General features: G+C 39.2%; 1 protein-coding gene across 4 annotated transcripts in view; it reads left to right on the top strand.

The window, feature by feature from the left end:
- The window catches only part of UST (uronyl 2-sulfotransferase), a 143133-nt gene that overhangs the window by 103815 nt on the left and 12328 nt on the right, over positions 1–26990 (top strand). For all 4 annotated transcript variants that reach the window (XM_015858144.3, XM_015858142.3, XM_015858145.3 and 1 more), the window contains 2 exons: positions 7300–7397; positions 8275–8432. In XM_015858144.3, coding sequence (XP_015713630.1) covers positions 7300–7397; positions 8275–8432 — 256 coding nt within the window. The remainder of the gene's footprint in view (positions 1–7299; positions 7398–8274; positions 8433–26990) is intronic.

A 26990-nucleotide genomic window follows, 5' to 3' on the forward strand; every position in this document is an offset into this window, starting at 1 on the left:
TTCTTTAAGCTGCATAATGCTATATTCACGTCAGATACTAGTAAAGGCTTTTTGGCGTAGTAGTATTAATGCAGTGGTATAAAATTAGAGAAAGCATATGAACATTTTAATGAACAGTCTGGACAAATGACAACCAGCTTCAGATAAACTTGGCTCTCCATTAGCAAAGCATGAACTAAAAGGCTTCTCGAAGCTCTGTTTTGTTCTAGAGCAGCCTTTCCTCCCATCATAGCCACTGTCTGGGCACAGACTGCATCCGCTCCATGTGCCATTAGCCCTGCTGGGGTTAGCCTCACCTGCCATCTTCTTTTGTGCCCACTTCAGTTCCACTGGCTTCAGCATCACAGTCCTCTCCAGGTTGAGCCCATCATCTGTCACTGAATAACTTTGTGCTCCAGAACTACCTTTTGTGAGCATAAATCACTACAGTCTGTTGAGTCACTGCTTTTCTCACAAGCATCTGTAAGCCAGCATCCAGTCCCTCTGTGTTCATGAGGGCTGAGAAATCAGTGAGATAGAGACTATTCCCTGTTCAGTGTTTGTAGAATTGAATACTTGCCATCCTTAATTGACTTTATTGAGGGTCATGATCTGAGCAAACTAATTTTCCAGGTTCTTTTATGAAGAGGTGTTAGTAAGCAGGCTCGACAAATGTACCGTCTCGGTGCTGTTGCCTCTGTGATTCATTCTTGATCACAGCATAATGCTCTGCATTTTTGGTCTTCCCTGGATCTGTGCCCTCTATAACAGGATGGTTATTTAATGCTTATACACTTCTTCCAGTTGGCAGGCACTCTTCCTTTTTTTGGCGTAATTTCTTTCTTTTTTTTTTTTTTTCTAATATATTTCCCGTACTAAGATGGTTTGAGGTGAAAAATACAAAAGCAAAGGAAAAGAAAGATGTGAGAAGGTGCCACTTAGAGCTATGAAGTGATTCTGTTCTAGTTACGAAAACTGGATGTTTACAAATCAATAATAAGGTTTCTGACAAAAGGAGTTGGGTAGAAAACAGGGATCTGCAAAAGGGTTTAATGTTTGTCACATACATGTTTGTGTTGTGGGCAGTCAATCACCTCTGCTAAGTTAGTGCCAGCAAAAGTTTGTGTATGACTAAATAGTGTGCGCCTTGCTAAATGAACATGTAGACAGTTAGCAGAAGACACTGTTTTGTTAGGTGCTGCTGCACTTGGTAAGGTGCCAAGGAAGAAGAGCTGAATATATTGTTGGCAGGAAAAGCAGGCAAATAAGCTGAGCCAGAAGAGTCCATCAAAAAGAAAAAAGTGGGAATTCAACTTGGCAACGTATTTGCTTATGTGGTCTGGGGGAAAAAATGAAAAACACATATATTGCCAGGAGAAAAAAAAAGTGGAAAGTCAGTTCAAAGAAAACATGGAATTATCCTTAACAAAATAAAAAAATAAAAATCAAGGAAATCCATGCTGATGTAAGGACAGCGTGGTTTAAATCTAAGCAAACCATAAGCTACCCTAGACTAGCTTCAAAATGTCCAGCTTTCTTGTTTGAACAAAATTAAAAGAAGGCTGAAGTAGTATTCTGGTACTTGAAAATATCTCTGTCTTTTTCTCCAGCTTTTCATACTACAATTTTCTCTTGAACAGTTGTACTGTAATAATGCAGGCATTTTTAAACAAAGAAAAAATATGCTACGAAACAAAGTGTAGTTTCATTAACTGGTGAATATTAATATTTAGCCCACCAATGCAGTTACTTGTGAAAAATATCAAACTTTGTATGTATTCCTTATTATGCTACCTGTGCTGACACTTGATTGTAGTTGCAAAGTGTTCTGTGAGCTTCCCACACTGTTTCTCCAATGCAGCATTCATATGCTACTCTGGACTGCATGAAACAGAAATGTTTAGTAGTAGGTCTTCAAGCTGTCCTTTCACCACCACTACGGAAGGGTTAACATTCGGTTTAAATGTTGAAAAATAGTTTTCAAGTTTGTGAAGTGTTTTGTTCTTAAAGGAAGAACGTTTTCCTCTTTATCTTTCCAATGTGGTTTTTACAGTATGCAATACAGTTGACATGCCTCAAGTGCACATATTGCTGTGACTTGCTACCCAGAGCTGTAATACCAGAGAGGGACCTTGCTCTCAGAGAGGGGACAAGGTGTCTCTGTAGACTTTTGACGTGGAGTAGCCCAATTACGTGGAAAGGTAGATCTGGAGAAGAGCTAATGAGCAGGCGGGCCAGTGAGCACTGTCTCTGTAGGGATCTGTGGTTTCCCCAGAACAATTGTGTATGTGGGAACTTTTTTCATAAGGTTTCTTTCAAAAATAACCTTGTGAATACTGCTGAAAGCATACCAGGGTCCAACCCTCCAAGTTGTTCTCATTGTGTCCCATGGACTCCCCAGGGACCTTGTATGAGATGCAGGACTGGCATCAGTCATGGGCCTTAATTACTGACAGGGTTACACCACTCCTTGTTGGCATTTGGATTTCTGCTCTTCTGGCTGAAAGGCGGTTATTTGGATGAGAGAGGTGGGTAGGTAAGCAGCCTCACCTGCCAAAGGGGGGTGGTTAGCTGATGCTTTGAAAGCAGATTGTAGGAGGTTTTAGGAAGCATTTGAAGAACTGAAAAAAAAAGGGAAAGGTTAGGGTTGTCTGAAATTAAGAAGTGAAAATTTAATTGGAGGGAAAAAAATGTGTTTATATGTTTAGTAAGTCATTTGTAAGCACACATCACTTTGTTTTACATGACAATTTCTGTTTTGCGCTAAGATGGCTACAGGACAGCAGCTTGAATCAAATGAACTGGCCAGAGTCCCTGGAAACCTTTTAACAGGTGTTCCTCTGATCTCTCGTGTAGGTTGTTGTATTGTCTCCTTCACCACCAGCACACTGTGCCTTACAGGAGTATGGGTGAGGAGAAGGCTCTTCTTTCTATTTCTCTCTTTTTTCACTTCATTTTCTATTTGGTTTTACTGCTGCTTTTTATCAAATATATGATTTAGCTTTAAGTGAAGAGCAACCATGGGAAGAAATGATCATTGAACTTTCCTGGGAGTTTAGGAGATCAAGGGCTCTTTTTAAAAGCACATTTCAGTTCCTGACAAATACATGGAAGAAAGAAAGGTGAATACCTGCAAATATGTGAAATGTTTGTGTGGCCATTTCAGAGTTGTACAGTGTTCAGAGTTGTATCTCTTCAGAAGCAGACATGCAAGGTGTAAGAGTTGAAGGCAATTTTATCTGTGACTAAAAGCTAGTTTCAAAATGCAAACCTTAACTCAGCTTTGTAGTGTGCAGCAGAGGTAAAGCAACATTGCTGCTTGGTCTTTTCTCTTTTTGAGCCTGACGGGGTGTGAAGGGGCCATCACAGCTGGTGCATAGGGGACAACTGGGGACAGAAAACTGCGTTTTTGATTAGCTAGACTAACTCTGTCATCTCTTGGGAGCTACTCCCTGAAGTATTGCTGCTCTCGCTGGAGTCTGCTATTAGTGTCCAAATAGCTCATACGAGTGTGCTGTGGTCTCCAGAGGACAATCGACTGGCTCAGAGAACTTGTCTCCACCCACACTCACTGACAGACTTCCACCAAAGGGTTTGATACCATAACAGCCCAGGCTGGGAGGCTTTGCTGGCATCACTGCTCTGGGAAGCAGTGCCCAGTGCCTCATTGCCAGCTCCTGCCAGCATCGTTAGACTGTGCACCAAGAAGTACCTGAATCTGAACCAAGAAGATCACCTAGCTTCTGTGTGGCTGTAATTATCCAAGTGTTTGGTTGAGATTTGAACGAGAATGTTGAATACCAACAGATGACATAGAAGTGTTTTTAATGGGGGTTAAAAATATATATTGTATTGTAATTTATTTTCTCTAAAGATATGTAAATAAGTAACTTGCATAGCTAAATAACATTAAGACATATTGATAACAGTAAGATGTGTTATATTAGTATTTGAAAAGCATAATTCTAACTGTGCTTTGATTTTGTAATTTAGCCAGAGAAAAGTACATCTTTCTGCAGCCTTTCAAAGCCTTTCATACTTTTCCTAGCTTCTCCTTCTTTCCTCTCATATTTACACTTCCGCAGCATTTTCTGAGCTATTTTGTTTACATTTTTATTCCCATTGCTCTGTGGTACCTGGAGACCCACAGGCAGGAGTCAGAGAAAGAGGCGGCTTATTTTATCTTTTGTTTCTCTGTTTGTGTTTAGTTTGTGTGGTGCAATGTTGTCCTAGGGATGTAATGGTCAGCTTGACCTCCTTGCAAACACTGAGCAAGTGAGAAAACATTTGAAAAGCCCCGAGAGGATTCTGGGGGCTCTCAGCAGCATAGAAGAATTTTCCTTGGCTGTCCATGGTGAGGGCTAGACTGGGCCATTGACTGTGCCTTGTGAGCAGCAGAGGTCACCATCGACTGGGCACACTCACTGGTCTTCCTCATCATGTTATTTCATTTCCTCTCCTGAGTATATTTCTACTTGAAAAGTATTTATTTAGCTCCCTGCTTCCTCTGTAACCTCCATGACACACCTGCGCTTCACATCTGCCTTCAGACCCAAACAAGGAACCTGCACTGTGACCAGGCTGTAGCAGGGTCTGCCGGCTTTGCAATGGGAGCTGCAGTACCCCCACCATGTCAGGCACTGTAACGTCTTTGAGAGAAGGAAAGGCTACTTTTTGGCTTCCCCCAGGTTAATGGATGATTAATGGAAAAATACTCGCCAGGCATGTATATATTAGGTTGGATATTAGGAACAGTTTCTTCTCAGAAAGAGTGGTGAGGCAGCGGCACAGGCTGTCCAGGGAGGTGGTGGAGTCACTGTCTTTGGAAGTGTTGAAGAACCATGTGGATGTGGCACTGAGAACCGTGGTGTGAGCATGGAGGGGATGGGCTGATGCTTGGACTGGATGATCTGAATGGTCTTTTTTTAACCTTAGTGATTCTGTGATTCTGTTTGAGTTCCCTTTCTTTGTTGTGGAAGGGTGTGATCAAAGTAGCTCAATTTCTTTCTTTCTATATCTTTCTCAGCTGTGTTTGAATTATTTTTTTTTTTTCTGGAATCCTCCTCCAGTGATCTAAATGCAGAAAGCTGTCATCTGTCAGCTTGCAAGTTTTTGTCTCGCAGAACTTTCTGCCCTGGAAGATCTGTATCCTGCTAGGAAAATATGCTGTTAATGGAAAAAATGTAGCATAAATGTGGCTTAGGATAACAGAATAACATTGCCTAGAAAAACATAATATCACCTTAGTGTTTTGTGCCCAGAGAAAGCAGGAACTGCTGCAAGTCATCCAGCAGCCAAAGAGCAGCTTCGTGTAGGTTTGTGTAATGTGATGAGTAACACACCTTCGGCCAGGCCTGCTTTTGCACCCCCCCCCCAGCTGACTTGGTTACAAATGGTAATTCCATATATCATCACATATCAGTGGTAATTCTGCATATCGCCCAGTGAAATCTCCTCCGAGGGGATGGATGGATGCTAGTGATTTGTTTCACAAATTAAGAATACATTAAAACAGGAAAGGAAAGCAGGTGCTGCAAATATATTGGAACCATCCAGCAGCCATAATACAGATCAGATGTGTGTAAATAACACTGCTTTTTGCAATGGCAATAGTAAAAGGGGGCAGCCTTTTGGCCACAGAGCAAGCCAGGTCCTTTTGATCTTGGTAATGTGAAGGGTGTGCCTTTATGTGGTGGAAAATTGGCGATTCACATGAAAACATATTTGACCTTTATCTTAATCCTTTATTGCAATGGGGTCCTTTTGCATTTCTTTCATAAATGAAGCCTGAAGGGAAGTGCCACAAAGTAGTTTAGATTAGTGTAGTCCCAGTTGTTTTGACGATCCTACAGCTTCAGCTGTTGACAATGCAAGGGAATACTAAACATTCATTTTTGATTAAGTATAAACTATTCACTTGTTAAAGCTGCAGCATTTTTCTTGTGTGTCTTTTTGTGTGTGTAAATTTCTCAATAATATTTGTAGCAGTGGCTGGAAAGGGTTAATTTATACTCAGTGCCTTGAATTTAAAAATTACTGCTTGGATGTAAATCTTATAATACGTATGCAAGGCAAACCCTTCTCGGTGTGCTTGAGTGCACTGTGGGGAACAGGGGAGGTGGGTTGCTTGTATCCCAGGTGGCAGTTTTTATGCTGTTTTCTCTGATAGTTCTTCACCATGTAATCTAATTGCAGCCCGTGATCTCTTGATATGTCCACAAAATCTCATTTACATATGGGTAAGACACGGGAGGAAACGAGAGTGAACTTTTAACAGGCTTTTGGACCCAGATGTGCAACAAATGAGGCTACTAGGTCTTCTGTTCTGGGAAGAGCTTTTCTCAGGTCACTCGCTGGCACAGGGGTTGCTCTGTATATCTCCCATGTGGCAGAGGAGTTCTGGCTCTCAGAGGGTATGTTGAACACTAAAATGATCTCTGCCCCATTTCATGTGCATTGATCATTCATTGATTTAGCAAGCCTGTTGCATTGTAGAAACACGGCTTGAAGAAAGATGAGAAAGACAACTTTTGCAAAGATGTGATTCTTTTGTCTTTGCTCTGTTGCCTTACCCTTTATTTTCTCATTGGGGTCTGCCTGCAAGATAAGGCTCTATTAGTCTAGATAAGAATAGTAGAGTTCGTTCCTACTTTAGGGAATGTTTATTACTGAGCCAAGTAAAATGGGAAATGGGATGCAGTTCCTTGGGGTTCAGTAGCTATGCTTCATCTGTTGAGAAATGATAAATAGTTCTTATGACTGATGAATCAGGGAAGTGATAAAATACTTTATAATAAGCTTTTTTCTCAATGTGTGTTTATACAATAGGCTCATTTCTGAACATCTCAAAAATGTCCTGAATTGCAATCAAAGGTGATTTACAGTTTTATATCACAAGCAAGCTGTGTGAATTACAGCTTACATTTAAATAAATAAAATAATAATCTCAATTGGATCTACATGCTTTATTTCTTCTGAATATGCCCCAGGGTAAAGTCTGAAAATAATATCCTGAATATTCTATACACCTCATTGAAAAAGTCGATCCATTTGTTCTGCTTTTAATCATGCATTGATCCCGGTACAAAAAGGTGCTATTTGCAACAAGACATTTTACAAAGAAATAACTTTTTTCTCCTGCAGCTTTCAAGTCAAGTTTAAAAGTATTAAAAGGAGCAGTGGATTATTTCTAAGGTATTTAATATAGCCTCAACAAAACTCTGTGATACTGAGATGCTGTGTAAGGTATGAGATAAAGAAAACAATTGTTTATAGAGAAAACACAGTAATCAACTTCGTTTTCTGTTTTCTTACCCACAGGACATTAATGTGTGTATCCTTGAAAACTACCCTGAATGTTCCAACCCCAGGTTATTTTATATCATACCCTATTTCTGTGGACAGCATCCAAGATGCAGGTAAGTAAGTAAATGAGGTATCCTGATCTGCTCAGCAATATCCATTGACAATTTATTGGAGACAACCGTTATTTGAAGTACAATAGAGAATTGTAAGTACAGTGTGATGATGCATGTGGTAACTGCACACATGAATACATTTTGGATTCAAAGAGTAATGTACGAACATAGTATTGTCCTTTTTATTTGATTTCACTCTTGAATAGTGTATTGAATCTGGATGTAATCATCGGGGTTTTTCTCTTCTGAGTCGGTAGTGATCTTACATACTCTTTTTACCTGTGCCTTAACTTCTTACTACATACTTCTTAGGTCTGCTCAGATGCTGATACCAGATCTATATCTCAGGAATTCCAGATTTCCTTGTAACAAATAGGGATCATGCTTAAAATTATGTAAAGTGCAGCCTTTTACCACTGCAACTGAACTAATTTGTGTTTGATGTGTCTGTTTATGTTGTTCACATGTTGCTGTATTTCTGATGGAGCATTGTAAACTTGTATGCAGTATGTGAACAGTTTTAAATACCTTCTTGCTTTGAAATGCTTTCATATTGTTGTTCACAGCAAATTCCTTATTAACCTTGTTTGACTTCAAGGTATCATATTTACCAATTGCTATAATTTCTACAGAATAGGAAGAACTGAGCATATTTCCAGAAATTTCTTACAGAGGCCATGTTTTTCTTTTGGCAGTTATAACAAATTCTAATGTATTAGTTCTTTTGTCTTTAAGTATCTTTCTTTAGGAATTTTCACTTCATTTCCTTACATTTGCTTATTTAACTAGAATTTCTGAAGTAATTGCGTATTTAAACACCCATTCTCCATCCCTTTTTATTAATCTTTATTCCTCTCCCACCGTTAATTTCATACAGGGAACCTGGTGAATGGGCCCTTGAAAGAGCAAAGCTGAACGTTAATGAAAACTTCCTGCTTGTGGGGATTCTGGAGGAGTTGGAGGATGTGCTGCTTTTATTAGAAAGATTCTTACCTCATTATTTCAAGGATGTGCTTAGCATCTACAAAAATCCAGGTAACTTTTTCCACCACTTTCACACAAATGTTGGCAAAATCTGGAGGGCCACTGAAAGGTAATGAGTCAGTGAGATTTATATTCCTTCTAGAGAGCAGATTTGATTGATGGGGAAGGGTATGTATTCTACATTTATTCTTAATGTCATCGAGTGGTTTTCGTTCCCAGGCTATCACTTAGTTCTCCAGTAATCTCACCACATGCCCAAAAGCCTCACAGTTATGTCTGGAGTGGCTTTTTCTTCTTTTAATTCTGATATGTTCAGCTCTCAAACAAGCGTCGATTCTTAAGATGTCAGCCATATCTACATAAGGAAACCTAGAAAAAATGAACTGGGGAGCTGAATACTGGGGATGCTTAAACAGCAGGATATTTATTTGCCCTCAACCTTGACTGAGTTGCTATGATTTTAACCAACTATGGTGAAATAATTCATCACTTAAACAGAGATTAGGTGAAGTACAAATAATAATGTATACCTACAGTACACTGAGTAGAAAGCACAGTCAGAAATACAGAGTTGGGTGAGTTTCAGTAGAGAAATGAAAACAGAAGCACTTAATCAGCATCTTAACTTGCACCCTAGCATCAATCTGAATTGGTTCTCTTGTTGTGTTCAGTCTGTTCCTTCGAATGCTTATTTTTTGTTCTGCCTCTCTAGAGAACAGTTTTGTGTCATATGCTTAAATCAATAAGGTGCTTCTGTGGAGCTGTGCATGTCATTTTCTGGTCTGCTGCTTTCATTTAATCAGGCTATTAATGTGGTATGAATCAAGAAGGGGTAAAAGTTGCTTCTTGCATGGTGACTGTTGCATTCGTGTCAGTTGGAATGCCTACAGCCACTGAAAGGTGTGTTTTGTACTAATTTGTATATTAAAAACATATGAATCAAACACTGAATTTAGTTTGTAATGCATGAAGCTTATCATGGCCTTTTGATTGAGAGCAGCTGTAATAGTAACCAGTTGTTTTGAAAAAAATGAAAGGTTTCAGTGCATGACTGTCACCCAGCCCCTCCTTCTGGGCTGCATCTTTGAAATTTTTTTTTGTATTAAGCAATGTAGAAATATTATAAAGAATGGTGTTCTCTTTTCTTTGCGAATTTTAAAATCAAAATATATTCTTAGCATGCGGAAGTCTTCCTTGCATTTTTTTTCTGTACAGAAGCTAGGCCAGAAGGAGGTAGAGAATCAACAGAAGGATCCTTTCCGCAGTCAGCAGATTTTTTCTATGGGAAAATACAGGGTTTTTCAGCTGCTCTATGCAACATAGATTTTCACTTCTCTTCCAATTTGGGAAGCTAAAAACAGCTCACTGGGGCTTAATTTTTCACCAGGGTGCCAATGAAAATGTGAAATGTGAAATGAGCAGTCTCTCAGAATGAATAAGTGCTGGACAGTCTTTTTTCTCTCTGTGCATATTGCAGTATCTCTGGGAGATTTGATCCCACATTTCAGGGCAATTAATTCCTCTTCTCTGAGATTTCATGCATAAGACCAATATTGTATGAAGATTCATCCCCTTCCTTCAGTATCCCTCGTGTTGATTAAAGCTGAATTCTTTTTTACCATTCACTAAGACTGAGGAATAGGATAGAAGCAGCATCTTTGTGTTAACTCTGCTTTCTTCATACATGCTAAGATCTGTTTTATTTCTTTCTTTTTATTCTTTTTTTTTTTTAATCAAAATTATTTTCAGATTATTTCAGAGTTGGTGCAAATACTTAAAAAAGACTTAACAGAATCACTCAGGGAAAAAATAAATAAATAAATAAAAATAAAAATCCAAGAGCTATGTAAGAAGTGCTACATAGTTCTTTTCAGTGCACCTTAGACCTGATCTGCAACACCCTCTGCTGTTTCATCATGAAGTGCTGGGAAGGATACTGTTCTCCAGCCCAGCTGTGTGGTGACCCCATGAAGCAGCAAATAAGTCAGGCTAAAGCCAACTTTCTTGTTGCAATTAGCACTTGCAGATTAGTTATATAAAATGTACTTTTGTTTGCTAAACTGCTGCTTATCTGATATGCTGTTATGGCAGTCTTTCTTCTCTTTGTATAAAAAAGGCGGTGCTTTTCCAGAACTTACTTTTTTATCAGATAAACATATTCAGATGAGAAAAATACAGTAGAGGACCATGTGTGGAAGGTCCTTGCAGTCACTCTACAGGCTAGTGAATCTCTGTACTAGAGCCCACTTGCTATATTTGAGACAGATTCAAACAATTGGATTTATAGAGCTGTTTCAAAGCAGAAAATAGTTGAAGGAAGGGAGTTTCCATCCAATACTGCTTTTGTGGATTAGATGCAAAGTAAAGTAAAGTAGAAAATTGGTGGTTGCTGTCTCACCAATATCACACCAAAAAGAAATACAAAGAGCATCTGCTTCCCACTGTAGACAGTAAAATAGTGGATGTACTCAAGTCCATAAAGCCAGGAGTGCTGCACAGGGTGACCTTTGGTGCTGCTGTAGTTGTGCTTGGAAAACATTCAAGAGACAGCTGGGAGTTTTGGGTTAAGCCCATTTTTCCTTCTGAAGTTGGGACACTCCTCCTCATTACAGTTGCTTTGGGTGGGCACCAACTCACTGCAGCTCTCATCCATGCAAACTTGTCATTGTCAGGAGCCTTCGGTGTAGACTGGTGATACTGCAAATCAGACGATACTGAAGCCTTCTTTTCCTCATCTCTATTTTTTATTTTAACCTTATTAAAGTGTTTTCTGTCTCCTCTTTGTCTGCAGTGGAATTTCTCATCTGAGACAGCAGTTAAGAGTGCTTATTAAAGATTTCTTGTTCATTGTCCTCCTAGCAAGCAAACAAAGCCCAGAGCCTTTTTACTGTCGAATATATTCCACAGCTATTGTTCTAAAGTAAAGGATCAGTAAAACTGTGACTCTATTGATCAGATAGGTAGCAGAGTATTACAGCAAAGAAATTTAAGTGCAGCCGTCTGCCTGTGTATAATGGCAGAGATAACTGTTAAATGTAATGTGACTTAAGTGCATTTGTTGGTGACACCAGTGATGTATTTCATTATGTTTTGCATAAGCGGACAAGAAAAGAAGGTAAGAGATATTAGTGTCTGAGGATGCGAGAAGAATAATTTCCTTCATTACATTAATAAAATGTTGCCCTGAGGAAATCCATATGCTGAATATTTTGACATGTGTTTTATAACAGTATGCAACACTAAAAGCCTTTGTTGTGCTGAAGCTTTGACTGGAACCTTTTAATCTTGTAGCATTCTTTAGTTCTAGACGGTTCCTGTTTCTTTTTCCTTTTCTGTTCTCCTTGATATTAAGCATCTTCTTAACGTTGTTGCCCAGTCAAGCTGTTCTTGTAGTGATTGCCTTGTCCAAAGTAGTAACCACCTTCTGACTTGATAGCCACAACTGCTTTTGACAAGACATGAAAAGTGAGGGAGGATAGTGAGATAGATAGATAAGTAACTTTGTCTACTACATTTCTTTGCTGTCACTCTAAAAGTTGCTCACTGTTCTGCCTTTTGTTTACTTTCACCAGCACTGGATTAGATAGAGTTCCATTGCAGAACCATGGATTAATCTTACTTCAGAATTTGAAAGTATTCCTCTGCAGCGTGGAAGTCTTCTAATAGTTATAGAGTTTACATGCAGAATCTCTCCTTATTCTCAGGAGCACAACTGAAAGAAAAATAGCTGATCATTTTTGCAGGTTATACCTAACTTCCATGGCCTAGCTGGTAGTCAGAAAGTGGAGAACACTTATGCAGTTTATTTTCAAGTGGGCTTCAGTGTTTGATAAGGACAGGCAGTGCACAAGATACACAGCAGAGCATGGAGTTTTCTTTTGCTTTTTCAACTTAACTGTCAAGGAGTCAACGTTAACAGCACCTAATGTAAAAGAATAGGAAATTCAATGTTTTTCATTACCTCAGAATAACCCTTATCTTCTCACCTTTCTGTAAGGTTTTATCAGTTTTCTTTGATGCCAGAAACCCCATATAAACACTTCTTCCATGTACCAGAATTTAGCTTTTTTGAACATTACACTTAACTACAATGCATGCATAGATCTTACTGTAGTACAAAAAGACCAACTTAGACTTTTAAAAGTTAGTTTTAATTGGCTGCAATAAAATTGCTCATGCTGTCAGCTGGAACAAAATATGTTCTTCAGTTTAAGTGTACAATAATGTGCTTTTTTTTTTTTTTTTTTTTTTTTTTTTTTTTTTTTTTTTTGCAAATGCCATGCAACAATGATTCTTCTTAAGAATCACATTTACTGAGAATGTTTTTAACTATAGTAGTGGTACTAGATCATATAAACTTGCCAATTTTCCAATCTTTTTTTTTTTTTTTTTTTTTTTTTATTTGTGAGTTTCTCATTCTCTTTAAACCCGGTGCGAAGGTGCTGCTTCCATTTATCTTTATTGCAGGGCTGAGGTCCTGTGACACAGATGGTAAAGCTTTCTTTGGTGGACTTAGGAAAAGGGCAAGATAAACTTCAAGATGGTTCTTGTACTGAGAAGAGAGCGTTTTTCACTCCTTGTCAAAATAGAAACTCTTTGCAAATGGAGAAGGCCTTTCTTTCCTTATCCCCTATTCCATGCCATCACTTTCTTAGCAGTGCTCTCCCTTGTCTTCCTGATACCTTTTGTACTAAATACTTTGGGCACTCTTTCTGCCATTCTGTTCTTAGAGTGCTCCAGCACTAATGGTGCAGATGCTGTGCATCTGGAAATGTTCAGTCATTGATAGGAAGGTTGCTATGATATGAGAAAATCAAAGGGAAGGTAGGAAGGATCCCACTGTTTGTGGAAGTAAAATATGAAACTGGCCTTGGGAAACAGCTGACTGTATCATGCTTTGGTGGTGTGTTCCCGTCCATTATGGGAAAGAAAATAGTTGTATGTGTGACTTAAATTTTTTTGTCCAGAAGGTGGTGTAATCTCCCTGCATTTTTCATAGCTCAAGAAAAGCTGAACATTGTGCCAACGGTAATAGCACATGTGAGTTTACATTCTGCCTGGGTGGTGTTTTCTTCTTTATCACCTAACATCCTGTTCTGAAGAGAGAAAATACAAATAGGAACATGCTATTAATGTCTTCAGTCTTTGAACTTTCAAAATTATCCTGAAGAATGCTTTAAAACAATGAGTATGTGAGAACAGGCAGTTTATACTCTATGCTGAGTGTTTAATTATGTTATTATTACTGTATTATGAAACAAATTCCTTTTTCTTTGTGTGCAAGCAAGATGGGGAAGGGAAGAAATAGCAGTACATGTTTCCAGAGGAAGTTTATTCACCATTTTGTCACTGGCACCTAGGACAGTCTGCACAAAAACTGTGCTCCCTGGCTTGTTTTGTAAAGCTGAAGGTAGTGTCAGGAGCTGTAAATATCTTACTTATCTCTTCAGCTATGAAAATAAGCTTCAGAATGAAGGGATAAAAACAAGCTGCCTGATCTTTGGATGCCTTGAAGTTAGTGGATGCTGCAGTGATAAGCACAATCAGTGGAAATATCTTTTGTTTTCCAATTCCATAATAGGAAAATATGCTGTTTTCTGACTTACAGAGGATTCAAATCCCTTTGTGAATAAACTGAGCTGTTTTAAGAATAGGAACTCTTGGAAGGACTCGATTACTTCTGAGCTTTCTCATGACTCTCTCTTACCAAAGAGCCTCTAGATCTTTTGAAGATTCATCTCAGAATCACAATTTCTCTATGGCAAGTTCTGCAGGAAAAGTTGGCAGCTCGTAACAGCTGCATTTTTTTTATTCTGCTCAGAAAAGTGAGGCCATCACAGAACATGCATGTTTTACACAGGAGACAGAACCGTGGCACTGAAAGATTCATCCAGGATAGTTTAAATTTCAGTTTTTCAGATACAAGCAAGACTGAAGTTGTAGCAAGAGAACTTGGTAAGTCTTTCCAAGGCCACAGGGGGCTTGTAGCTATCCCAAGGTCAAGTCTGCTGTATGTACTGTTCCCTCCTAAAGTGTGCGTATTGGATTGAAAATGGTCCATACATGCATGGTTTTGCAGCAGAACATCTAGCAAGGCTGAACATGGCTCTGGGCAGCCTCGTCTTGTGGTTGGCAACTCTGCCCATGGCAGGGGTGTTGAAATTCGATGATCTTTGAGGTGCTCTCCAATCCAGGCCATTCCATGATTCTATGATTTGTAAGTGCATCATCTTGCCAAAAATGAATGATGCCTTTTGAGAAAAGAGTGAAGTACCTGTGAGCCTGACATGACTATGGCTCTCATCCAGGGTAAATCTGTTCCCTGAGCTTAGGGTACAGGGAAGTAAAATAAAGGTTCACCTGCCAAAATTATTGCTATGGTTTTCCTTTCTCCTGAAGTGAAGATGTAATGGAAGGTGAAGTCCCTGTTCCCTTGGATCATCTTCTGAAAAACCTCAATCAAATGTTGCACTTCTGCTTAAGTTTCTGGTCATGTGTGTGAGCTCATAGACAAGCTGTGACAATCTACAAGTTATTGTAGAGATATGCTAAGTGTTACATAGAATTGTGGAAATTTCCCCCTCCCCCCCCCCCCCCCCCCCCCTTTTTTTTTTGTGGGTTACAATACACATTAGCTTGCTTTAATACTGCTGGCTTGGGCACTAAGTTTAGTTCTAGTAAAGAAGGATTTCTTTGAGAGGCTGCATCCAATTTTTTTTTTGCATGCTTGTGATTGTTCTCTCTGGAAACTCTTTGTTTCTTTGGTGTTGTCTTCCCTTGATACACACTCCTCACTGGGTGCTGTTTGCTGCTGCTTGAACCTTTGCAGAACCTTTATGAACCTTTGCAGAGACCAAGCTTATACATCTATTATTTGTGTTTGGAACTCCAGCTTGTGCTTTGTAGGCTACAACGTTTGCTTGTCCCTCTCCATCACCTTTTTTATAATGGTTATCAGTTGGCAAAGTCAGAAATCAGATGCTTTATTTTCTTAATACTCTTGTCCTAATCTCTCCACCACGAACAGAGTTTTCTCTGTTAAATCTTCTGCATTATACATTTATACTTGTAGTATTATGAAGTCAAGACCACTTCCAGCTTCATCTTTATTGTGTAGTGCATTTCAAAAAGATGTCCAGATTCTGCATTTTATTCCACATCTTCATGATTCTTGCCCTGTTTCTATTTCCCTTTATCAGTTCTATTGATGGGCTGTCTGGTTTTGGATTAAACCAACATGGTTGTAATTTCATACTTTCTTGAAGTAAAAACAAAACATATTTGTGGTCTTAATCACAAGGGGTGAGTCAGCCAAAGCCTTGCATCCCATGTGCCAAGTTCATGTGTGTTCTCTTGTGTCAGGAGATAATTTTGAAGGGTTGATGCTGGTGTCTTTTAAGAAACTGTAATGTTTATCTAATGTGCATATCATTCACCAAAGATGTTAAGATTTGTAACAGTGCACCTGCTGTTCATCCAGGGTTAATTCCCTGATGCATCTTCACAATGTTTCCTGCCTCTAGTATAAAGAAATGAAAAATGCATGGGCAAGCAGCATTGATAGAGTTCTGGTACACAGGGAATGCTGTGTTCATGTAGAACATTAGCAATATCTTGTAAATAATCCTGGGTCACTGATGACAGACCGACAATTTTCTTAATGACAAACAAAGCTTGCAGTGATGGTTCATTCCTTCTTCACTAACTTACAAATAAAATCATAATACTATTCTAATTAGTAAAATTCCACCTTCACTTCTGTTGCTATATGTTACTATGTTGTTATACTTTAACATTTGAATAAAAGATGATAATACTAACAGTATGCAACTGGCTTCTTTAACAACTTTGACCTCTATTTAGACATTGTAAGGCATACTGGATGGGGCACGTGGCTGAATTTCAGTTAATGGGCCTGCTTCAGCTCCAATATATTTTCACAGGTCTTCATTTCACCTATTTGACAACAAACAAGTTGCCTAAGGTGGAATATGAAGAACTCTTGCTAGCAATGCATCTCTTTAACAACTCAGAATTTGGCATGATTATGACTCTGTGCCACAATACATGTTCAGGGCCAGTGTTTGGAGAGAAATATGTTCAAATGAAAATTGAGCATATCTGATATGGAAGAAACAGCAACAGTGTGGAATAGACCCAAGCTGACTATTCAGTCTGCTTTCAGAAGCATAATCCTATATTCAGGTTTCAAAGTAGACTGCTGTAATTTACCTCTCAAACTAATCACAAGTCCTATCCATTGTAACATCAATAGAACAGGTTGTATGGTAAACTGATTGTTCTCAACCCCAAGACATCTTGTAAGAGCAACATGAGTAGCATCAGAAAGAATCTTTGGCGGTTCTGAAATGTCAGAGAAATTATTTGAGGTAAAGCAAATGTGAAAAAGAAATGTAATTATCAAGATTTACCTGTATTTTTTTATAGTAAAGATGAGTAGCCATTCCTAGAGAATTATGTTGGGTTTTCACATAAACTTAGCAATTTACAATCAAGTTTTACAGTGATAAAAATGATTTGCTGTAATAATTAAAATGCTATAATAATTAAAATGAGGAAAACACAAAAAATCTTAAATTCTGACAGTGAAATCATAGCAAGGCTCTTCCTTGCATACAGCTCTCTAAAGGCATTAAAACTAATATCAAAAGTTATTTTCAGCCATGTCTGAACTAAAAGATCTGAGCTGGGGGGAAAACAGTGGGCACTGGGGGAGCTGACAGTCAGGCGCACTGAAGGAGGAAAAGGCTATAGTAGAAAAGGTCACCATTCTTACCTATCAGATTGAAGGGATATATAAAGAGGTTCAGAACAAATCAATAAATGATATTAAGTGGCAAGTTCCTGCTGAGTTGTGTCCTCTGTATCTGTAAATAGATTATTGGTTCTCTGAGGACACGGCAAGAGTCCCACAGTCATTTGAAGGCCTCTGAGTCCCCTTAAGACTTCTATTATTGCTATTAGGTGGGGGAGTAAAGGATAAGAAATAGTTATTGGTCCTTAGTTAAAGAATTATCTGAAGTAAAAGTAAGGAAGTGTATTAGCAGAGTAGCTGTCAGCTGCTAGACGTTTCTTTTGGTCTGTCTCCCAGCCATCACTCCAGAGGGGATAATCTGCTCACTTGAGCATAACTTCACACCATTCCTGTGTTCCTTCAGAGCCCCATTGCTGAAGGCTTTCTTGGAGTTTATGCTCCCAACTTCCTTTCTCAGCTGGAATTTCCCAGCCTTTTTGACCTGTCCCTCTTGAAAGTTTACTTTCCAAGAAGCTGTAGCAAAAGAGGCTTTTACTAAATATGGCTTGAAGGATTCCATTTTTCTTTTTCTCTGCTCTTGGAGCTGAATCACAGATTTATAAATGTAGTAGTAAAGAGCATCTTTGAGAGAGGGAAGATGAGACTACTGCAGAAACTGTGCTACAGTCTGGGATAAACTTCCACTTAGAAGACAAGAATGAGGTGAGAGAGGTCACTGCCAATATGAAATTGCCAAGAAGCAACAAGAGCAACTCTGAAGTATTTCAGTAATTGTAACAAAGTAAGTAATGTATTAAAATTCAGCTTATGTGCAGTTCAGGGAGTCTGATCTCAGCGCTCAGGGCTGCAGTCCACTCATCTGCTAGGTCCTGGTTTGCCTTCAGATCTTCATTAAAGTTCATGGATTGTCAGAATGCTGGGTGCTGTGGGCTTTCTTTTTCCTAGATAGGGAAGCAGTCTCCTACAGATGGACCTAGCTACTAGACAGCAGCACTTCTGGAGCAGATAAATCTTTTATGTGAAGGGAGATCAAGCCATTTGGTGCACTTGATTTATGGCTCAATTTTTCCAGGTGGTAGAAAATGGTGGTTTAGGACAGATAAGCTGAATTCTGGCTAAGTCATAGGAGCAACTGATGGGAAGACATTCACGTTTGAGGTGTAGCAGAGCAGGGAACTCATACAGCTGTAGTTCCGATCTGCCTTTAATTGTAGATATTTCAGGAGCATCTGCTCTAATATATCAGTTCATTTTCAGGCTCATGTTCAGGATAGACAAAAGATGTTCAGGGTGTAACAGTGAAGCCTAACAAAGGCAGTTTTCTGTAGAAACATCATTTTCCAGATAGACTTACCAGGAAAAGAAAGAAACTGTTGAGATGGGCTCTGGTTTTCTAGCAGCGAGCAGCAGCTGTTTTGGTAGCAGTAGCAGCAGCTCATATAACAAATGTTTCATGATGAATGCAAACAAAAGCCAGCCCTGAAATTCCAGCTCCACTATGTACACATAAAATATAAAACCAGTTCAAAATAACATAACTACTCAACCTAAGGGATTTTTTTCCCCCCTCTAAATAAAATCCATATGAGCATTAGTGTTTGGTCTGCTTGGTTCTCCAGGGCTCACCCAGAAAACAATTTTATCATATAGGCTGAGAGCAAAATATGAGCATAAAAACAGACTAATAAGAAAATACTTTTAAAAGAAGTGCACGTGCAAAGAGGTGTGTGGTTTGGGGGAAGGATTTGAAAATACCAAACATGCTTACTCAAATGAAATTAACTGCTGATGTTTGTGAGTTAGCTGAATTCACTTGCCTCCAAAGTTGGTCTTGGAGGAATTCTTCATGCAGCTCCATGCAATTTGGTTTCTGAAGATGACTTGTGGTTTTAAAGGCATCTTCATGTCAGAGGAGTGTTTTGCCCTCCAGCATGAGTGTCTTTCCAGGCAGCTAGTGGGAGTATTTCTGGGGAATGCAAGTTGCTGCTGAGTGCATACTCAGGGGAAATGAGGGTACTGAAGAGGAAGAGAATAATAATAATTGGGGACTTGGGAGAAATAGAAGAGCTATCCAGGGGATAGTGCCTTAAGTAGTCATCTTCCCTCAGCTGCTCCATTACAACAAGTAAACCCAAGCATTTATCCATCCCTCCCATCTTTGCTGCTTGGTGAATGTCTGGAGCAGCATCTCTTGTCTGTCCATGTGTGTGCTCCTGCTCAATTCTCAGTCCCTGAAATATTCCCTTTTCACAATTAGTTTGCCTTCCCTATGGCTTTTGGTGATTCCTCCATTCTGGCTCCCCTGTTACTACTGGATTAACTTATCTCTGTGCATCTACCATGAGAAGAAACTTCATGTCCTGCCCGGTCAGTGATAATATATCCTGATCCTATGTCTTCTGTGGTATGATTCCATCTAATACTTTTTGTGTAGTGAGAATGTTGAGTAGGTAATTGTAATAGTTTGTCCTATTCCATAGCTTTACTTCTAATTGAGTTTTGAAGGGTATATGAATCAGTTGTATTACTGTGCGGTGTATCGTTGTACTCTGAGTACAAATGTACCTCTAAATCATTGAGAGTATTGCATCTTTAGTGCTACAGAACACACAAATGCAGGGCTTGGAACTAAGAATGCACACCTGACTTTTCCACTCCTGCAGAGCGGACAAACAGTCTGCTACCTTACTGAATATCTTGCTTTTCACAGGAGGAAAGGGAGACAAGGAGAGAGACAACAAAACTTTTTCTCTCAGAGAGTGGTCAGGCACTGGAATGGCTGCCCAGGGAGGTGGTGGAGTCACCATCCCTGGCAGTGTTCAAGAGGTGTCTGGATGAGGAGCTATGAGATATGGTTTAGTGGCTTGTGGTAGCAACAGTAATGGGAGGACGGTTGGACTAGATGATCTTGTAGGTCCTTTCCAATCTTGTGATTCTATGGATATTTGTAACTTGTGCTGTGCAGTAATATAAGGTTAAGTGTAGATGGATGCTGTCAGGGACCTTGCATTTAGTAGTGCTTCTGGAAGCAAGGAAGAAGTATGTGTATAAAAACAGTGTTTATTGTGCCTTGCTAGCGTTCTTGCCTATCCAATAGGTCCATACATCACTCAATGCTATTTTGAGCTTTTGGAAGATGGGGAGAATTGTCTGGGTGGGTTTTGGTTTTATTTCTGTTTTGGTTTTTTACAGCACTTTGTTAGTATTTTTTACTTGAGTGTTTCCAACAAAAAAATCCATGCCCCTGCATGACAAACAAATGCAGTAGAAACCCAGGATTTCTTTACTAAGAGCCAAGCAGGTGGATGGAGATCTATTCCAGTAAAATATTGAGAATTCCCTGCATGGAGACAAAAGCAGCTGCTAGAAGAGTGCCTGGAGAGAATGAGATGCAGAAATTGGGAAACCTGAGGAAGGAGTTTGGGCAGTGAAACTGTGAAGGGGTTGTGAAAGGGCACGGCAGGCCGGGCCAACTGGAGCAGGAGGTGATGATCAAACAAACTGCTCAGATATTTATCAGCAAGGTAATTTCACCAGCTTCCTGCCCCATGTTTTTCTCATGGTGGGTTTTTGGTGGTTTTTTTTTTTTGTTTGTTTGTTTGTTTTTTGGAAGAAGCCACATGTCAGATATGTCTTTGGTCTTGCTCTGTTCACAACTCAGGTTTCACTACTTGAGAAGACATCAGGTTGTTTTCCTGCACTGAATCCTAGTTCACAGGGACTGTTGTTTGTCCAGTTTCACCATATAAGTATCAGGCAGTAGTGATTTATGTCTTCCTTAGGGCTATTGCTTCAGAATTTCTGGATCTTTCAGGTGGATTTTGTTTATTTGTTTGTTTTCACTGAATTCCTACCTTAAGCATTCCCATTCTGAATTTAGACCTGTCAGATGCAGTGCTAAGTTCTGAGTGCCTGTGGTGCCAGTGAAAAACCATTAAGGACAGAATGTAAGAAGGAAATTTGGGATGCCAAAGAGCACTTTGAAGAGGTCATGGGCTTCCCTGTTTTGAGGTACTTAGTTTGTCCCGTGATTCTGTGAGTTAAACCAACTGATTTTCTTCACAAAAGAAATGAGATGCTTAATGCTAAGAGAACATACAATCTTTTTAAGTGCAGTGAAACAGATTTCTCTTGTTTGGATTATTTTGTTTATTTAAAAATGGCAGACTGATCTTTCCAGTCAGCATGGTGAGGCAGGGTGAAACAAGTGCTGTTTGTGCTCAAGCACTTGATAGAAAGACATTATCCTGAATAGGATCATGATGTACTTGTGTATACATCTTGTTATACTAAGAACAGCTTCTGTGGGACTGGAAACCCCTTTAGAGTCCATCATTTTAAGCTCTTATATGCTGAAAATAACAGGTACAAATTGCAGCTTGTACAACTTTGCCTGTTTGATGAAGCTATGCCAGTGTCAGTGTCTGACAGCAGAAAGCCTCCGTCTTCTTGAACATTTGCAAACAGCTTACCAAAATGTCAGCCCTGTTCATCTAGAATTTTTAATAACAGAACAGCAATGAAACAGAAAAGCATATTTTTCTATATATTGAGTTTCAGTGTTTGCTTGGCACCACCTTCTGCTGCTTGTGGAACATGGCTTGTGGTCCCCTGGTAGGTTCCAGCGCTTTTTGCAGTTGCAGAATACATTATCTGGCCTATTTTAAGGACAGACTCAACAGTTAGCAAAAAGTTCTGCTTTGAACTGATGAAAGTTGTTTTCCCTGGTGCATGTTTTTGCAAGCTCCTTGTAGGAATCAGTGGCTGGAGTTCTTGCTTAATGCAACTGTTCAATTCACAGGCTGTTTTCTGTTATCCTTCCAAACCACATCTTGGTGTACATCCCACTTGTTCAACAGATTTTATTTTAACAGAAATGAAAATGTAGAGCCCAGACACTTTGTATCTTATGCACAGAAAGGGAAGAACTCCAAGACCCTCACATCTTTACAGAATGTGTGTGCACATGTAGCAATTCTATGAAGAAAGGGCACTAGATACATTCTTATATTCTTGTATTTTACTGCCCATTGGAAATGCCCTCCAATCATTTTGGTTTCAGAGTAGTGGCAGAACTTACACAGATTGCCATTAAAATCAAAGGAAGAATCTAGTGCAGTTTTTGTAGGTCAGAGCAGTCAGACTGCATAATCGAGGACAAAAGAAGTACAACAAAAGTGTTTTGATAAACAGATGTTGAACACTTTAAAGCATTGAAACTCAGTTTAATTTTTCCCATGATACATAAATAGTCTTTTCACTTCCTTCAGCCTCGTGGTTTTTCATTTCCCGCTGTTACTCAGAGCAAATGAAAAAAAAAAAATATATATATATATATATAGCTATGTTTATGAGGACTCTATATTTGCTCATTTAAGGGGTTTTCGTTTCTTCAGTAAATGCACTCAACAAAATTAAATGCTCTAGAGATATGTCAGAAATGCTGTCAACCACCATGGCAAGCAGATGGAGGAAATGTCAACTGAATGCGATGTACCTGGGCTGCCATGTTTGTTTGGAGAGTGGAGGCCGTAGCCACTGGCCATACCAGTGAGGAATATATTTTTAAGAGAGCTCAGAGTTACAATTTCATATCCCCTACACATATAGGAAAACTTGGCCTCCATGTAGATGCTGAACTGGAGAGTTTAAAAGTGTTCTGGGACCCACATTCTCATTGACTATACATGCATTCATGTCCAAACAAGTGCTGTGCCTATGTCAAAGTGTGGGCCTTATGGCCGTCTTGGCACATGTAAGTGCACGTACACAGCCAATGTGGTAGGTGCCCCTTCCATATAAATTTACTCCAAGTCTCCTAGAAACAAATTTGTGGGGTTTGGACAGGCCATGACAAGACTCTCATCATTTTTTTATTCTTCATTGTTTTGGTCACTATGGAAACCATTAATCTCAGATATATTTTTAAGCTTGTTTTCTATAGAACTCCATTAAAATAGAAAGATGATGGTGCATTCTATTCTGTTTGCAGATTTTAAAAAGATGACTCTGTATGATTTCAGGGTTTTCTTCATCTGTTTGGTGTGAATGAAATGCAGGCGTTTATTCTTCTCTTAAGTTTAACAAATTGAATGGAATTTCATCAATTCAGAGTCTAGTAAGGAAGAGAATTTCTATTAGTTTTTAGGGAAAAAAGACTGAAAGATTTGTATTTTTGAGGACTAGCTGTTGAAAATGGCCATCAAAGCATTAGTTTTTTTAATATTATTTTAAAATTTGATCTTTATTTAATCTTTTTTTATTTTTTCCTGTGTTATTTTAGTAGATAAATTAAACTAATTTATAGATAATACTCTTTCTTTTAGGATTAGCCCATTAAGTTGAAGAAATCTCTTGTACTGAAGTGATTTTGTGTTTTAAGTAAAGGAAATATTCTCAGTCTACACTCTGGGACAGCAACGACTCAAATCTGTGGTATAGGCACATAGGTTATCATTTATTTCTGACTCTTAACTCCTTAGAAGAACTATTTAAAATATTTACATATTGTTTCTGTGGGTTTTTGTATCTCAAGTTTCTGCATTTTCATTAATTATTTGTAGCTCTGGTCCCATCCTCACAAAAAGAATCTAATAGAATTAGAAAAGGTACACAGCAGGAGCCAGAGATGGTCAGAGATGCGATGAATGACTTTCACAGTGTATGGGAAACTGGTAATCACAGCCTGAACCTCTGATTAGTCGGCTGAGGCAAGTTTTGGGTCAGCTGTGGGAGCACAGGTGAGAGTAATTTAGCTGTGCTCCTGGAAGGGGTGGAGCCTGACTCCACCTCCTCTAGACCTCATTTAAGGGCTGACCAACTCTGAAGCAGCATCTCTTTGGGATTGCTCCTTGGTGGAGATTGCTTCAGCATTTTCCAGCAGACTGAAGGCCTCTATTGGGTGAGTCTTTCTTTTAAATAACCTTTTGGATACTTATCACCACCTCTCTTGTATCATCTTTGCATTATTGTCACTGTACATCACTGTATACACAGGAAAAGAAATTTAATGAAGTGTGACCTCTGATTTTGTAAAAGAAACAATCAAAGGAAGGATATGCTATATAGGAACAAAAGAATAACTGTGCAGGGAGATTGATTGCTGAATTTCTCAAGAAGATCATGATTTCTCAGGGAGAATCAATGTTGAATGCTTTTAAATAGACACAAGGGGTTGAATTATTTTGATTGTTTCCTTTTTAGCCAACAAAAATAGCATCACCTTCAGAGGTTGGTGACTTAACCACATCCCTGGGCAGCCTGTTCCAGCTCCCGGCTATTCCTTTAGAAAAGAAATTTTTCATAATATCCAACCCGAACTTCTCCTGTGGTGCAACTTGAGGCCATTTCCTCGTTTTATCACTGGTTATGTGGGTGAAGAGGCCAACCACCACCTTGCCATGACCACCTTGCCATGATCAAGTAGGGTCACTTGATCATCAGAGATCAAGTCAGTCAAGCAGGACCTACCCTTCGTGAACCTTCAGCAGCCTCATAGCTTTAGCCCTGCTGAAACATTTCACTTCGCCTTCTAGTCTGAGAGGTAGGGAGTCAAGACATTCCCTCCTTGGGAAAGGCATGGAGTGAGAATTGCATTAGCCACACTAGGAGATTACTCTTCTCTCTCAGGACCTTCAGTTAATATAATTCCCCTTATTTTCAGCTTTCTCTCTTGCTGAAACCAGTCTGCCTGTGTTAAACAACGGACCCTTTTCCTCGGTTTTGGCCAGAGGAGGAAGCTTTTGTCCCGATACCCTGGCAGCTGGCCAAGGCAGGCGGGCTGTGGGCCAGGAAGGGGGGTGAACTTGAAAGGAACAGTGTGTTGTTTCTGCTCTTGTAGCATTCTTCTTTTTTTCTCTAGTGCTTCAGTCCCTGGCTGCCTGCAGTTGCTCATTATACACAAAAGAACCTAAGGGAAAAAGAGAGAATTTTCTCTTGACCTTCTTTGGCTTTTAATAATAAGATGTAAAGCAATTTCAGGGCTTTGAGTTTTCTATGTGGAGACATAGGAGAAAATCGTAGAGCCAGTAACTTTCTCACATGGGACAGGAGAACTGATGCCTTCTTTTTTCTACATTTTAATAGCCATTTTCATTATGGTAACATATTTCTTCCTGCCCCGTTATACCACATAAGTACTGGCTTTACCTTGGTAATGCTTACATTTTATTACAGGGCACGTAACTTCTGTGCTTTTGTTAGTATGTGTATTTTTGTTCTATTTTTTCACTTCAGTAATTATTCTCATGCAAAGCAATGAATAGTAATATTCATAAGAACAAGGCAGATTGGAAGGGGCAGCACTGAAAATTAATTTTTACGATCGTGTAAAAAAAAAATTCTATTTTAACCTAGTGTTGTTTCACATTCCTTCAGGGCTTTATATTGCAGGGTGGTGGGCTTTGAAGTGCCAGTGACTGGAATTGGTAGTAACTGAGGTGTTAAAACATCTTCCTAAAATGACATTCAATTAGGTGTCTCAGAGGGCCTGACAAAAAAGGATTTCACAAGCAGCTTGGAAGCTGAGACGTGAAAGACTGTAATGTGCATCTGTGAACGACTTAAATGAACCACTGGACCATTTAGCTTGGCTTCTTCTTTGCTACTGGCCACTCAATTTTTCCTACTTTTGCACAAAGATCAGTAACTTGAGTTGCTTAAGTCAGTTGGATCTGATGTAAAATATCAAGTGACAGCAAATCAACCCATTTTTTCTTTCATTTTGTTCTAGTTATTAGGCACTTTCTCCACTAGAACTCTGGCTTCAGCTACCAACTCTTTAGTATCTGTAGTTTTCTTACATTAAAGTATGTGGGTGCTGCAAACAAGTCACTTCTCAATCTGTTATTTGTTGAACAGCTGAACAGAGCTGACCAAATGTATCTCCTTTCTCTGAAGTGTTCCTTCCAACCCTGATATTCATTCTGAGGCTTTTCTCGTATCCTGTCTGATTTAGGATGTGGTTACAAAGCTGAATGCTATACGCCAGGGTTGCACTCATCAATACTATATATGGAAATAAAGACACCTCCACGTCACTCGATTCCATGTAGACATTGTAAACTTGCACTGCGTGCCTCTTCTACAGCTTCTCTTTTGCAAACACAAATCACAGGTAGCGCTCTGCAGTGACTTGAAGCCCAAAGATGAGATGTCTGCTTGAGGTTCTTAAATCCCAGGCTATATTCCTGTTTGCAGATTTTCTGCACAGCGTATCTGTGGTGTAGCTTTTCCTGCTCAAGAGCTCAGCTCAGGTTTGTCACTGCAACTTTCTCTTCCTTCTGAAAAAAAGAAAAGGAAGAAAGAAAAAAGCGAGAAAACAGGAATATTGGTTGTATCTGCCTGACTTACTGTGCATCTCTGTTCACAAGTGATCTGTAAGAATCTACTTGTATGTGGTGGTTTTGTCAGATGGTCAGGTTGACTGCATCCATTCAGTAATACTTATACAGCTATAAAAGATACGTCAGAAATTTCATATGAACTGCAAACCTAGCAGTTCTCTCAGCAACTTGAACTAGAGAATCCTGGCATTTCCTTTGCAGATGACTTTGGTTTTGGCACCTCCAACTCTGTCTCATTCCGTTCACAAGTTGCTAAACAGCAGTAAAAGTACCTGACCATATTCTCATACCAATGGGGTTCATTTTCAGCTTTTTGGGTTGTTTTGTTTTTTTTTCTTTTCTATGTTAGCTTATCTTGACTGGGAATGCAATGCATGAATTGCAGCAAATAAAAGGAGTCTCTTAGAAGATCCTGTTGAGATTTGTTATCTGATCATGCATGAGATAAAGCACGTTTCCTGGCTTGAGCAGCACCAGAGGCAGTGCGCT

The sequence above is a fragment of the Coturnix japonica genome, chromosome 3 (genome assembly GCF_054131305.1).
Source record: "Coturnix japonica strain WE chromosome 3, WE-NBRP24, whole genome shotgun sequence".
In the NCBI taxonomy this organism is placed as follows: domain Eukaryota; kingdom Metazoa; phylum Chordata; class Aves; order Galliformes; family Phasianidae; genus Coturnix; species Coturnix japonica.